This window comes from Bos indicus x Bos taurus, chromosome 1 (genome assembly GCF_003369695.1).
Source record: "Bos indicus x Bos taurus breed Angus x Brahman F1 hybrid chromosome 1, Bos_hybrid_MaternalHap_v2.0, whole genome shotgun sequence".
Taxonomy (NCBI): domain Eukaryota; kingdom Metazoa; phylum Chordata; class Mammalia; order Artiodactyla; family Bovidae; genus Bos; species Bos indicus x Bos taurus.
The window spans coordinates 66,939,909-66,955,222 of record NC_040076.1 but is presented as its reverse complement, the minus strand read 5'-3'; the positions used below and the strand labels follow the sequence as shown (position 1 = coordinate 66,955,222).

Sequence of the window (15,314 nt, the reverse complement as noted above, 5' to 3'; positions counted from 1 at the left end):
GCAAAAACAAGACTGGGAGCTGAATGTGGCTCAGATCATGAACTCCTTATTGCTAAATTCAGACTTAAATTGAAGAAAGTAGGGAAAACCACTAGACCATTCAGGTATGACCTAAACTAAATCCCTTAAGATTATACAGTGGAAGTGACAAATAGATTCAAGGGATTAGAACTGACAGAGTGCCTGAAGAACTATGGATGGAGGTTCGTGACATTGTACAGGAAGCAGGGATCAAGACCATTCCCAAGAAAAAGAAATGCAAAAAGGCAAAATGGTTGTCTGAGGAGGCCTTACAAACAGCTGAGAAAAGAAGAGAAGCAAAATGCAAAGGAGAAAAGGAAAGATATACCCATTTAAATGAAGAGTTCCAAAGAATAGCAAGAAGAGATAAGAAAGCCTTCCTCAGTAATCAATGCAAAGAAATAGAAGAAAACAATAAAATGGGAAAGACTAGTGATCTCTTCTAGAAAACAGAGAAGGAAATGGCAACCCACTCCAGTGTTCTTGCCTGGAGAATCCCAAGGACGGGGGAGCCTGATGGGCTGCCGTCTATGGAGTCGCACAGAGTCGGACATGACTGAAGTGACTTAGCAGCAGTAGCAGCAAAGGAACATTTCATGCAAAGATGGGCACAATAAAGTACAGAAATGGTATGGACCTAACAGAAGCAGAAGATATTAAGAACACGTGGCAAGAATACAAAGAAGAACTATACAAAAGAGATCTTCACGACCCACATAACCATGATGATGTGATCACTCACCTAGAGCCAGACATCCTGGAATGTGAAGTCAAGTGGGCCTTGGGAAGCATCACTACAAACAAAGCTAGTGCAGGTGATGGAATTCCAGTTGAGCTATTTCAAATCCTGAAGGATGATGCTATGAAAGTGCTGCACTCAATACGCCAGTAAATTTGGAAAACTCAGCAGTGGCCACAGAACTGGAATAGGTCAGTTTTCATCCCAATCCCAAAGAAAGGCAAAGCTAAAGAATGTTCAAACTACCACACAATTGCACTCATCTCACATACTAGGAAAGTAATGCTCAAAATTCTCCAAGTCAGTTTTCAACAGTACGTGAACTGTGAACTTCCAGATATTCAAGCTGGATTTAGAAAAGGCAGAGGAACCAGAGATCATATTGCCAACATCTGTTTGATCATTGAAGCAAGATAGTTCCAGAAAAACATCTACTTATGCTTTATTGACTATACCAAGGCCTTTGACTATGTGGATCACAAGAAACTGTGGAAAATTCTGAAAGAGATGGGAATACCAGACCACTGTACCTGCCTCCTGAGAAATCTGTATGTAGGTCAGGAAGCAAGAGTTAGAACTGGACAGGAACAACAGACTGGTTCCAAACTGTGAAAGGAGTATGTCAAGGCTGTATATTGTCACCCTGCTTATTTAACTTATATGCAGAGTACATCATGCGAAATGCCGGGCTGGATGAAGCAGAAGCTGGAATCAAGATTGCCAAAAGAAATATCAATAACCTCAGATATGCAGATGACACCACCCTTATGGCAGAAAGCAAAGAAGAAAAAGAGAGTCTTTTGATGAAAGTGAAAGAGGAGAGTGAAAAAGTTGGCTTAAAACTCAACATTCAGAAAACTAAGATCATGGCATCCGGTCCCATCACTTCATGGCAAATAGATGAGAAAACAGTGGAAACAGTGACAGGCTTTATTTTTTGGGGCTCCAAATCACTACAGATGGTGACTGCAGCCATGAAATTAAAAGACGCTTGCTCCTTGGAAGAAAAGCTATGACCAACCTAGACAGCATATTAAAAAGCAGAGACATTACTTTGTCAACAAATGTCCGTCTAGTCAAAGCTATGGTTTTTCTAGTAGTCATGTATGGATGTGAGAGTTGGACTATAAAGAAAGCTGAGCACCAAAGAATTGATGTTTTTGAACTGTGGTGTTGGAGAAGACTCTTGAGAGTCCCTTGGACTGCAAGGAGATCCAATCAGTCAATTCTAAAGGAAATCAGTCCTGAATATTCATTGGAAGGACTGATGCTGAAGCTGAAACTCCAATACTTTGGCCACCTGATGCAAAGAACTGATTCATTTGAAAATACCCTGATGCTGGGATAGATTGAAGGAGGGAGGAGAAGGGGATGACAGAGGATGAGGTGGTTGGATGGCATCACTGACTCGATGGACACGAGTTTGAGCAAGGTCTGGGAGTTGGTGATGGACAGCAAAGCCTGGCGTGCTGCAGTCCATGAGGTTGCAGAGTTGGACACGACTGAGTGACTGAACTGAACTGACAGTTAAAATGGATTGATGTGTTTTTATCATTTCTCCAAGTATGCTGAAATGAATTCCATGTTTTGTCTCATTTTTTAGCTGTTTTTTAAAAAATTATTTCTCCCTTGTTGCATGAGCAGAACAGCCAGGGTATTGTGGTTTTATGCTCTCTTTCTGAGTGTTGGCTGAGATGCAAAGCTACTGTCTGAAGTGTACCAGGTTCAAAGGCACAAGAGAAAGACTACACGCACGAGCTTAGTCCACATTCTAAAAGTACAGCAAATAATAACTAGGGAAACTTGTGAGAGATCGTTGTAATTCCCTTCCCATTGCAGGAGAATATTCTAATTTCTAAGATCTGGCTGTGAGAAGAACTGTTAGGTTTTTCTGGATTTGCCTGTGTTCTGATCATGCTATCATCCTGTTCAGGAGAGGACAGCCTGGGTATCTGGCTTTACTACTAGCCAGGAAAGAGATTGAGTTTTTAGCTCCAGGTCTTAGGGAGGGGTTGAGGGTAAAGAAGCTTGTGCTAGGAAGTCAGCTCAAGGAAGCAGAGACCATGATGGAGCTGAGAGCAGATTCGTGCAAGTGTTCAGAAAACTGAGGTACAGGGCAGTGAGGACAAGTAAAGAGGAGCCTCAGGAAACTTTTACGTGAAACAAGGGGTTGGTGTTTCAGTCCTGACCAAAAGCAAACTAAAATTGTTTATAAAAGAAGGGTGGTTTAGGGGAGAGATTTAGGGCCATGATGGAGGATGAGCTGGCTAGATAGTATCACTGACTCAATGAACATGAATTTGAGCAAACTCCGGGAAACAGCGGAGCACAGAGGAGCCTGCATGCTACAGTCCATGGGGCCGCAGAGTCAGACATGACCTGGCGACTGAACAGCATTCCCTGTACTCTGCCCACAGCCTCTATCATTCCCATCCCCTCAGAGGTGACACTCTCAAGGGTCTCTTAAGGGCTTTGGTATTAGTCCCTGGAGGCCATCCCCTAAGTCTGAGGTTCCAACTGAACCAGGAGGTGACCTGGAAGGACATGAGTGTTCAGAGTGGCCAAGATGTCTGCCTACTGAGCAGAAACTCATCACTATCGAGCACAATGGATGCTACTAAAAATGCACCTAACTCTCCCTGTTAAGTTTTGTTACGGGATAGGCCAACACTCTCCCACCTCAGTATTGTTTATATTTCCCAACAGACTAGCAAACTGTTGATAATATGGAAATAAGCTTTTATACCATTCTTTTCTGTATGATTATAATCCTACAAAGTGGAATTCTATTTTTCCTACATTTAGAAATAGATCTGATGAAATATCCTCATAGTTTTCTATATGTTTCTTTTTCAATGGGACACTTTCTTCATATCGTAGCTTTTGCATTTGTATAGTAACAGTATTTCCTGTATTTACTTTTTCAGGGACAAATGTGAAATTATTGTGATTTTTAACATTAATTTAAAGCAAATCTACTGTGCATTTGCATTTGATCTTGTTTAAAATGAAGCTTGTACTTATTCAAACAGCAAGATGAATGCCTAGATTTTAATAAAAATAGTAAAAAAAAAAAAAGAGAGAGAATTAAAAGATGAGATGGGAATTCAATTCCTCAATTTAAAATCTCTTAGTTTGAATCTCTCATTAGAAAGGCTTCATAAAGACAAGCTTTAAGCATTCTCAATAATTAAACATGAATGTATGATCTATGTTAAAACATGGCCCTGAGGCTATATATGCTTAAATACACAAAATGGTGCTTGACTCCCTCTTGTTAGCTTATTAGCTCTGTCCTCCAGTGAAATGCATTTGTGTATCTAATTGCTCTGTATCTCCACTACATACCATATTTAAAAAATGCTTCTTCCCATAAACTGAAGTATTCTCTGATAAGCCACGGGGAACTTACACTATATTGTAACATGTCCTTACCAATTAATACTGCTACTGACTTTGTTTATGAGGACTGAATTATTCATCAGAAACTTCAGATCCTGTCACTTACTGCAGGCTAAGACTTTAGAAATGTTAGAACACCAACAGGATAGCGAGAAAGAAAATAGACAGATTTTACTTAGAATCAAGCAATCACCTCATTTTAAGGGCATTTTACTCTTAAGCCCCATCGTTTCTGAACATGAAAGTGTATTCATGAATATCCCGAAGTGTATACAAATTAAGCTCCAATTCTGTGAGGCAGAGAAAAACACTACTTTGGGAGTTAAAGATGAGGGTTATAGTTAGTTTTACTTTTGTCATTAACTAGAATTGTGACCTTTTGCAAGGCCCTTTATCTCTCTGGGACTGTTTCTATAAATTATAAAATGAGTGCTTGGATTAGTAGAGGGTTAAGATTTTTTTAATTATAAAATTAATTAGGACTCTTTAATGTTTGTTTATAAAGTGCAGGGATAACAGCTATTCTTCTGATGCATGTGAGAAATACAAAAAGTAAAAAAAAATTTTTTTTGGAAATACACAGGTTAGAAAATAATGTGTAATCCTCCCCCTACCCCTAGAGCCTTTTGGTGCTCTATCAGGTTTGGGATGTGAAATTTGATCACTTAAAAACACTGCTGCAGTTTGTGATTAGAACAATTATCTGCCGGAGGGGGTAAGCAGAAGTAAATGAGACAGACCCATCTCATCTCATGTCACATATGCTAAAAACAGTGATTGGTGCCTGGTACAACAAAGGGATTTAAAATCACCGCCCATTTGGGGTGTCTTTGAACTAATCAGTCTTTTAGGCAATACTTTTAAACGCTATTTTTCACTTTGTGTTAAAAATAGAATTAACCATAATTAAAATGCTCTGCATGAGAAGTCTTATAGCTAAATTTTATATAGGAATGCCCTGAAACACAACAAATCTCACTAAAACCAAAAGCATCATAATTCTTCCCTTGCCTTTCTAGCCTCATTCTAAACAGGAGGGGGTGGTGGTTATTTTAGCACCCGGGTCACGGCCTGGGTCTTGACTGGCTTTCAGTTATACTGAAGAATTCTGCTTTCCTTTCATTTTTAAGAAGAATTACCAAGTTAAAGGGAACTAAGCCTAGCTTTCATAGGTTTTCTTCTCTTTAGCAAGTTCCTTCAGTTCTGGCTGCTGAGTTACTAGCAGGGAGGTTATAAAGGGGGATGGTCTAAAGCTGACTGAAGACAGATGTTAAATTTGAGGATTTCCTTACTTTCCAGGTTGCACAATTTAGGATCTTAGAAGGCTGGCGGTAATAGTCTCTTCCTCTAGGACGGAGGTGAGTTAATGCATAGCCTTCAACTTATCAAGGGGGAACGGAGGGAGTATATGGGACTATGTGTGATGGTGTGCGCATGTGTGCCGGTGAGTCGATCAAATGCTGACCAGGTTCCCTTAACCTTACTTCAGCACCCCGGCTAATGGAAGGAGCTGGCTTACACTCTGCCTGTCCAGGAAAAGACAAATAAAATAGATACTTAGCTGACAAAAACTGTACTCACATCCTCAAAAAATAATAAATATATATATATATACATATACATATATATATACATACATAGTTGACAATGAAGATACGGTTTTAAGTGAGGAAAAAGGAGAAGGAATTGGAGGAAGCTGAAAACAACGAAGGTAAATATTATTTTGGACTTTTTGAGAGATTATTTGATTTTCTTGCATGAGGAGAATTATGTAAATCTGAAGAGTGGTAATACCATAACCCCACGAAAGCATATTACTTTATGTCATAGTGAAATACATGTCTAAGAGCTGTCCAATGGGTGTTATTTTTGAAAAAGCTGTCATTTACAGTAAGAAGGCAGGAAATGGCAAAATACTGCCCTCTCCAATATACTGACTCCATATAGAACTGAATATTTTATACCCTGAATGGAGATACAAGGAAGGAATTCAGAAATCACTCCACAGATTTGAAAGTTTCAAGGCTATAAATTGTTATTTTCAAATAAGGGTTATTTAATAAAATGCAACCCTGGTAAATAACAGCTGGTGCTGGATTTCCCATCCCATGCCACCACACATATATCTGCCCAAAGACACAGGATGTAATGTGGGATTTGTCATTTCATTTTTCACAAAGTGCTAAATCGGAACGGAATTACATTTTTTCATACAGCATTTAATGCAACTATATTAAACATTTAGTCACCTTCAATATAAACATTTAAGAGCCTAGTAGATGAAACTGTATTTCACAGAAACAAGGATAAGTTAAGATCGAGATACAAAGTATGCGCTCTGAGGTCACTAGAAAGCAGCTGGCCACCATAATTAAGGTGGCTGAAGCTTTCCAGTCTAATTACAAATCAGGAGTCACATAAGAAATTGCTTTATTAGAAAAAAAATGTAGTGTACATGTGGCTAATTTCTATCATTGAAACACCTCTTGGCTATTTTATAATTAAAATCTGATATAGGGTTTAAACTTCTTTAGAAGTTAGTGGCATTTCTTCCTATTCTGATATGTGGCTTAGGGAAGGAGCTATCTTTATGTGATAGGCACCCTTTATTCCTTTTCATAACTAAAATGAACCAATCAGTAGCTTAGCACTGGCACAAAACATAGAGGGAATTACCTAGGTAGTGCTTTCTGGGTAAGCCCACACTTCTAACCCGACTCCGGCACAGGTATGTCACTGATGCAGTTTTAAATCCACTATTATCACTCAAGTTCCACATTATTATGACCTAGTAGTAATTAAATTAATGTGGTCACCTATAACCTAACAAAACCTCTGAATGAAGTTTCTTTCTTCTCCTTTTGATTTTTTTTCCTGTGCAATTCCAAGCAAATGTGCAGTAGGCAGTGTTGATTTCCAGTCTCCTTTTAAACTCCTTCGAGTCTGTGCTATTAAACTGAGACAACCACATCAAGATACAGTCTGTCATAGGATTCCCTGAAGCACAGAATGAGAAGGAGACTGAGCAAACACGACCCGGGAAGGCACCAGTTGAACCAAGACAACTCTGCAAGACAAAAACATGCACTTGTAAGCATTCACGTGTCCCCAGCAGAATGCCACTTGTATGCTGGCTGCAACCTGCTTGCTTTGCATTCAAAGGCACTTAAAATAAGCACTTACAATAAATGTGCCCTGGGACGCCTGAAAACCGGCTTTCAATAAACAGTGACAAATTTGGAGTCTAAGTGATGCATGGAATATGTTACAGGGCTTTCCTGTGGATATTTTTAATCAGTATTGCTTATGACTTTTCATCAGTTTAATCCACCTTGGCTTCAGTGGCAAGACAAAACAAATCTTACTTCAAAGAAAAAAAATCAATAACCTTTAAATGTTAGTTTGTTAATTATATATAAAGTGCCCTCTCTCACCATCACTCTTATCCTTGTTTTGAAATATCTGATGGATCAGACAGACAAACAAAATCACCTGAATTAAGATAAAACTTTTATATTTTTGGGGAAAGACATACCTAACTCTCAGCAAAAAATCATACAGTAATCACAGTAAAACATATTATATATATATATATAATAAGTAAAACATTATAAAATGAATCCTAATTCGACCCTGTGAGATACTACTTGAGAATACTTTGGCTTCTTTCTAGTCTTTTTTTCCTACCATCAGAATGGTTATGTATGATGCCAATTACCAGAAAATTGACAGAAATCATCTAAACAGGCAATTCAAATAATGATGTTTTTGATTTAATGGAATTGAGAATGCGCTTCTTCAAAAATGCTCATTCATGAATTCAGAACTCTCCGACAGGCCAATCTTGGGTCTCTTGTTACCAAAACACACATGCTGCCCAGCCCACTGTGCTGTCTCTGGCTGCTTCCTCTGGCTCCAGGGGCCCTGGAGCCATGTATCTGTTCAGCTTCCTTCTATCCCGACCCCTCTGTCAGTCAGTTCTGAGGTTTTGGTGTAGAAGTGAGCAGTTTCTTGGCACAAAGAATCTGGTGGTGGTGGTGATGGAGGGTGGGTGGGGTGGTTAACTTCTCTAGTTTAATATCCATTCAGCAATTTCAATTTAAAAAACAAAAATGAAGGAAATATGTTTCCTAGTACATTTTTTCCTTTGGGCACTGCTATACATTTTATATTTTCCCTCTCTGTTTCTACAGAATGCTAATACTGCCTTAATCTTCAAAAATCATCCAAAAGATTCTATGCTGCTGCTTTAGATTAATCCATAATTCATATGGCCAAAAGAGCAATTTATGCTCAGGAATGGAAATCAGAAAACCAACCGGTAAGAAAAGGTGCTGTAACACTTTTTTTCCCCTGGAATATGTTCACAAAAGCAGCCTCCCTAACCTCTCCATTTCTACATTTTAAAAGTCAGACATGCTATTCTACAGCACGCAACAAAGATGTGTATTTCAATGGTATTTTTTACACAAAGCTGGTTTCTGTCCTTTATTTGGACTGACTATAATCTAAATACTCAGAAAGGCTGTGATCTTTGGGATCTTGTCTTTATTCTAATATTCCCTGAAATGGCATACCCAGCATTTTCTGCTTTTATATTAACCAGATAGCCTCTGGATTTCTGAAGATAATTTTAACAGGCAAAAAGAATCAGTGGAAAAATAAGAGAAAAAAAAGCAGCAAAATAGAGATAACAGCATAGCATTTATACGAAAAGTGAGCGTTTCTGACTTTAAAGTCAAATTTAAAATTTGCTTAAAGCAGTAGCTCAGGAAGTACATCACTTGACAAGAAATCTACATCAAGGACATTTTCTAAACCTTAGAGACTGTATTTCATGGGAGCTAAGGTAACACACATGTAACAACGATCAACTTGTCCTAGCTCTCATTAAACCTAGAAATTAGTCAAATATTGCCAAAGCAGACCTTTGTTTCATCAGTATTGTAAAATGATTCCTTCTACCTAGGTTTAGATGAAATTTCTAGAAATAACTTGAAAGTGCTCTTCAGTGTCATGGTTTGTTGGTTGATGTTCACTACTGCACACACCTCTCACCAAAAAGCCAAGTCCATTCTACAGTGAGTTCATCTGGCTTACCCAACTACCAGTGTTCTGAGAAATTATTGTTTAGAGAGAAGAAGGTCAGGGAGGAAAAATTCTGCATTTTCCACTGAAAACCATTCACATACACCACAGCTAAAGTGGCTCTGATGTGCAGGAAATGGCTTTGCTTAAAAGTTTGACTTGACTTGGCAGGAGTGAAGTGAACTGTGGTTCTCTGAAGTCCAGGGTCATATGACATGATTAAACCAACAGAGTCCTTTTCCGTCAAAACTGTCTTTGTATCTTTTAAAGTGAGCACGGTTTTCCAACACTCCTTCCCTTTGCCTTTCACTAGAGAGCATATAAATTCCTACTCCAAGGCTCATGATTTGCTTCTACATTTCTGCTGGTCCTTGACCATCTCCTGTGCTGCAGCCTGAGGACTCTGTCAATTTACAAATTTACAGTGAGACACATATTATGTTTCAGGGCTCTGCACAAAATGCTGAGGCTCTGTTGGGACTGAACTAATTAGGATGAACCATTCTACTTCTCACCTCATCTTTCCCTGCAGTGATGCCACACTTTCAGTTTCTACCACCTTCAACTTATTTGTCTGATTCCAAATAACTTGGAATAACACACTTTCCAAAACCAGCCTTGGCTACTTACTTTGTTGATTTAGCCAAAATATGGTGATTTAACAAAACTGTCTTCACTATATCTCAAGAGAACTAGCTGACACCATGATTTCACAGTGTAATACTCCCTTCACCCCACATTAATTACCTAATAGTTACATTAATTACACATTACCTAATAATTACTGTCACATTGTGTTTTTATTCTTAGATATAAAATTACTTCTCACTAGTACACATCTGTTGAACCTGTTCTCCTGGTAACCACCAGACAACACCTCCCTCGCAGCCTCAAATTCATGGTTGGCTACTTCAAAATGAAAGACTGAATTAAAAACCTTTAATGCTTTTAGCCAAAACTTGTTGCAGAGCTTCTAGAACAACAACAAAACCCAGACAATACAAACTACAGAACGAGCTACAAACTATAAAAATAGAACATTAGAATACATTTTAGAGCATATAAAGAATATAACAGCATTCTCAAATGGATTTTGTATGTGAAGTCATTAGGATAAAACATCACTATGCTATCTGAAATAACTCACTGAGATTTGCAAAGCAAATATTATAGAAAGCAACTCAGTTTTGCAAATATGATTATATTAAGGAGCAAGTAACGTTTTTTGAAAGTGACCCTGAAAAACCCAAGTCAGACAAACTCTAAGAAATCTTTGATAGGGTCCCAGGTTCCAAAGCAGAATCAACACAGAACAGGGGAAACTCTGTGACCTAGGGCTCCACGTAAGTCAAGTGGCATTGGTATAGGAGCCCATGTGACATTCATCATCCATGATGGCAATGGCTATAATCTGCAGGCAAATCTATACTAGAGCCTATCTTGCCAGGCAAAGCACTCTAATGTGGTCATTTTGGGTTAGTCTGTATGGCTCTGAAAAGCCACATCTGATGTAGTCATCTACCAGATAGCACATGGTGGGGAAACAAGAACTCCGCTCAGGAAGTTTAGTACTGCCTTGAGAAGTGATCTAAAAAACCACCAATCTTTATGATGATTAAAAATCAGACTCTCCAATCATGTAACTAATAGCTGAATTCTGACATATAACTAACTTCTGGGTGAGTTTTTCAAATTTAAAATGACTAAATTATGACATTCAAACACTGGTTCTAATGGAAGGGAATTTATCATATTCAACATTTAGCATACCACGTTGTGGAAATAAAAGTTTAGGAAATAATTTTACATAATTGTTTTCAGATTTGTCATTTCTGTATCATCACACCCAGGCTATAAGGCATGTTGAATTTTGCTGTGGGACTTCTGGGGGCGGAGATCAAATAAACATAAGGGAAAGAATCTCAACAGAGTTTTCATACTTCTAATAACTTTTTAGCCTTAGAAAGTTGTGGGGTGTGGGTTTGTTTGTATTCCTCACACACATTGAAAAATAAGCATATAAAAACATTTTTAAAAAAATAGAAGCCTATATGTTTAAATTCCTATCATCACCAGAAAGAAAAAAAAAATTATCCACAAAGGAAAAAATTATCCAGAAGGAAAAAAAAACATTTAGTGAGTGCCAGTCATGCCCTGGTTAAAGCTCTTTCACACTGATTTTCTCATTAACTCTAAAATGTCAAAACATACTGAGATTTTTTTTTTTGGTCCTGAAAATCATCCTGTTTGGTTAATTTTTATTTAAAGTTTTATTTTTCACAGTAGTCATGGAGTTTAGGTAGAAACCTTTAACCTCTATCTATACAGATATGTGTAAGAACATGTGATCAGAAACCAACCCAAAAGAGGGAAGCTTTCTTCCCCCAGCTAGATAAACCCTCGATCATATCAGTGAGATAGGAATTAACAGAAATGGTGCTGTTTCTAACACTGCCTATGACAAAGAAACACAAATGTCTGCTTGTATCTGGTTACCAAGAACCTGCAAAAGAAGGAGTGAGCACTGACTGACTGGAACAAATCGGAGGCTGCCACATGCAGGAATCAGGAGAACGGCAGAGACTCTCTTCCGGCTGAGCACAGTGGTAGGAATGCATTGGCCTCCTCCACAGTCAGACAGCGCAGGAGTGGTTCCTGCCTTAAACTGACCAATAAATACATGTCTCCTATATTCTATAGGTCATGTGCAAGAGGTCTGTTAAGGGTAACATGATCTGGCATCTACTGTTGATGTTTTTAAATGCTGGGAAGACACAGCAATTTCCATTCTAGAGGAGAATCCGTGCATGCTCAGCCAGGCTGTAAGGACTACTCAGCCCACCTGTGTCTGCGAGCTGGAAAACCACTGCTAAGGGCAACAGCCATCTCTGTCAACTGTGACACTACTGAAGTGGGTTAAAGCTGATAATGTAATAATTGTTAGATGATTCCATTTAGAAAACTAACTGGGGGCAAAGACTTTACCCTGACACCTGGTGATGGCATTTCCTCTAATGGAAACACACATTTCCAGGAGGACAGTGAACAGTGGTCTGACCTTATTAAGATCGCCTTCGAAAATATTACTGTCGTTCATAGGGCAAACCAAATGGATATCAAGTTTAGCAAAGCTGAAAACTTCTTTTCCTGAATTACTGATTGACAGAAATGATCTAGTTTATTGTTAATTATAGTAAGAAATTAATATAGCATTTGGATTTTGCTGTGAGGTGAAAGTGCTCTGCCAAAAGCTGTCCAAAGCTCAGGGAGATTTTATTTCATCAGCTGTTAAAGTTTCAAAAATTTGTTTTTGAGTCAATGATGTTATTGTCACTATTATTTCAATTACAAGCCTGTGAGGATTCCTGAAAATAATTAGGTTTCTTGAATTGTCACATTTCAGAGCATTTCTTATATTTGAGTCCTATAAATTAGATTCTTACATGTTCAAATTACCCATATTTACTGGTATCTGATAAGTAGTTAAGAAAACATCAACCAGAAAAAAAAAAAGGTGGTAATATTCATTTGTTTAAGATGAAATAAAATGGGACAGAAACCTCATAAAAATTAATAAAAGATTTATATTTACAACTCACAAGTACAAAATAAAAAACAAGACATGTAGAAGTATAAAATAAGTATAAATCTTTATTTTAACATGCGAAAAAGAAGCCTAAATAATTGGGCCCCTAATTTCTAAACCAGGGAGACAAAATCTGGACTGCAGAAAAGACAGTATCAGAGAAAGCCAAGCAACTGCAAAGCAGAGTCACTACAAAGCTGCCAACCCCAACACCGTGGGGTCTGCCTTCAACAAGCCCAGTGAGCTTTGCAGCTGTTCCTGCAGCAGTTCTTCCCACCCCCTCAAAAGCTATTTCATTCTCTCCTTAGGCCCTTTCTCCACTGTCTTCCCACAAGCTCATCATAGATGAACTGGCTTCTAAGCAGAAAAGTTGATGACATCAAGAAGGAACTCTCCCCGAGCAATGTGCCTGGCAGAGATGTCTGCTTCTAAGGCTTGTACACTGCCTTCTCTCCACCTCCTCTGGTCCAAGGCGAGCTCCTCCATGTGGGTTGAGGACCCTAATCCTTTCTTTTGTGAGGACCTCCCTCTTCTTCAAAGGCATACCCCTGGACTCTAACTTTAACCTTCTTTGCACATTATACCTGCACTGACCAATTCGGCAGGCACATGTAGCAATTAAATGTAAATTTAAATTAATCAAAATGAAATAAAATGAAAAACCCAGGTTGGTAACTGCATTAGCTTCGTGGGGTTAGTGACTACTGTGTTGACAGCATAGACAAAGAGCACCTCTGTAATCATAAAATGTTCATTGGACAAGCTGTCCTATACACTGGATCTGCTCTTTGAGTGACTTCTCATTATCCATAAGGCTTTAAACTACATATATATCCCTGACCTTAATTTCAACCCTATGTTAAGACAGTAGAGTCAAAGTAATTTTTTTTAAAGCAAGATATCATTGGTTCTCAATGAGAAATAGCATGTTAGAATTACCTGGAGGGTTAGGTAGAAATGCTGGGCCCCTGTCCAAGTTAATTAAATCAGAAATTCCAGGTGTGTGCGAGGGGTTAGGGTACATTACATTTAGGCTAGGATGCATTTCAAGAAAAGCAACTGAAGATATTTTCTTTTATTGGCACGTGAAAGCTCAAATAAAGTGATTTACCTTAGAACTCGTCACATAATTGTCTATACATTAGCACCACAAACCTCGCTCCTAATGGACACATTTAGATAGTAAATGAAGAGTCAAATTTCTTACCTGTGTGATAAAATGTGAGAAAAAACAAAAGTACTCCCATGAACATATTACTTAAAAAAGTGACAACTCCACAAGTAATTCCTTCTGGAACTGGGTAGACAGTTTCCACAAAAAGCTCAAAAAATATAGGTATACTGCTATTCAGGAACACTCCCAGGAGAATACAGGAGGCGTACAATGTCACTAAAATAAAAACACAAACATTTCAGTTTCACAGGAGTGGCAGTGAGTCATATCAGATGGATGTTTTGGTGTCTCTTTCATGAGTATTAACTCTGGAATTTTACCTCTTCTCAGTGGCAAGTGATGAAGTTGGATAAAGCTTCACACATCTGTCAGCTCTTCGCTCGGGTTTTGGGGAGTATATAGGAAAAGGTTTTATAGCTGGAATGATTACCAGTTTATTTGCTTTATGTTTTTGGTGGATTACTCTAAAGCACAAAAACAATTTTAACTGTTACAATTTAAAGGGTTCTTTCCCCTGAGTCACACTCCTGGCATATTGAGGGACAGATAAAATATAGCAACTTAACACAAAATCTAGACTCATTCTATAATTTTAAAGAAAACTTAAAATCTAAGAAAAGATGTAAGCGACATTAATTATTACTGAAAATTACATATTTTAAGACTGTTTAATAACAGCCTTCAAACACAAAATAAAAGTTATCTACTATGTAATTCCTGGAGAAACACTTAAAATAGAAATAGTCCTCAATTTTAGAATGAGTTTCAGGTCAAGAAATTTTTTTAAATACATGACATTTTTGGAACATAGAAAAAAAATGTCACCTAGAAATGTATAATTAATAGTGGCTGGGATCCCAGATTAGCCTATAAATAGCCTATGAACTCAATCTATAGTGAAAATTTTGAACAAGGCCACTGTTCTTATTCTTAGAGGAATGGTTAGAGAAATGTGCCCCACTCCAAATAATTATATTAATGCTACTGTCTGCATACAAATCTTCAAAAATGTTAATTTGAAGGTGAATACAGAATCAACGGGCTTTCTTGGTAGCTGGTCGGTGAAGAATCTGCCTGCAGTGCAGTAGGCCTGGGTTTGATCCCTGGGTTGGGAAGATCCCCTGGAGAAGGAAATGGCAACCCCCTCCAGTATTCTTGCCTGGAAAACCCTATGGACAGAGGAGACTGGTGGGCTACAGACCACAGTGTCACAAAAGTCAGAAACGACTTAGCGACTAAATCACAGAATCAATGAGGAAAGACAGATATCCTATTTAGAAACCTAAAACATCTCCCATTGGACT

The 15,314-nt window shown here is 38.2% G+C and overlaps 1 protein-coding gene across 1 annotated transcript in view; it reads right to left on the bottom strand.

Annotated features, from left to right (window-relative positions):
- Positions 1 to 6,171: 6,171 nt before the first annotated feature.
- The window catches only part of SLC49A4 (solute carrier family 49 member 4), an 89,052-nt gene continuing 79,909 nt past the window's right edge, over positions 6,172 to 15,314 (bottom strand). Inside the window, exons 8-9 of the mRNA XM_027535474.1 lie at positions 14,044 to 14,226; positions 6,172 to 7,229 (exon numbers count right to left, since the gene is read on the bottom strand). Of these exons, the coding sequence (XP_027391275.1) occupies positions 7,114 to 7,229; positions 14,044 to 14,226 (299 nt within the window). The 3' untranslated portion in view covers positions 6,172 to 7,113. The remainder of the gene's footprint in view (positions 7,230 to 14,043; positions 14,227 to 15,314) is intronic.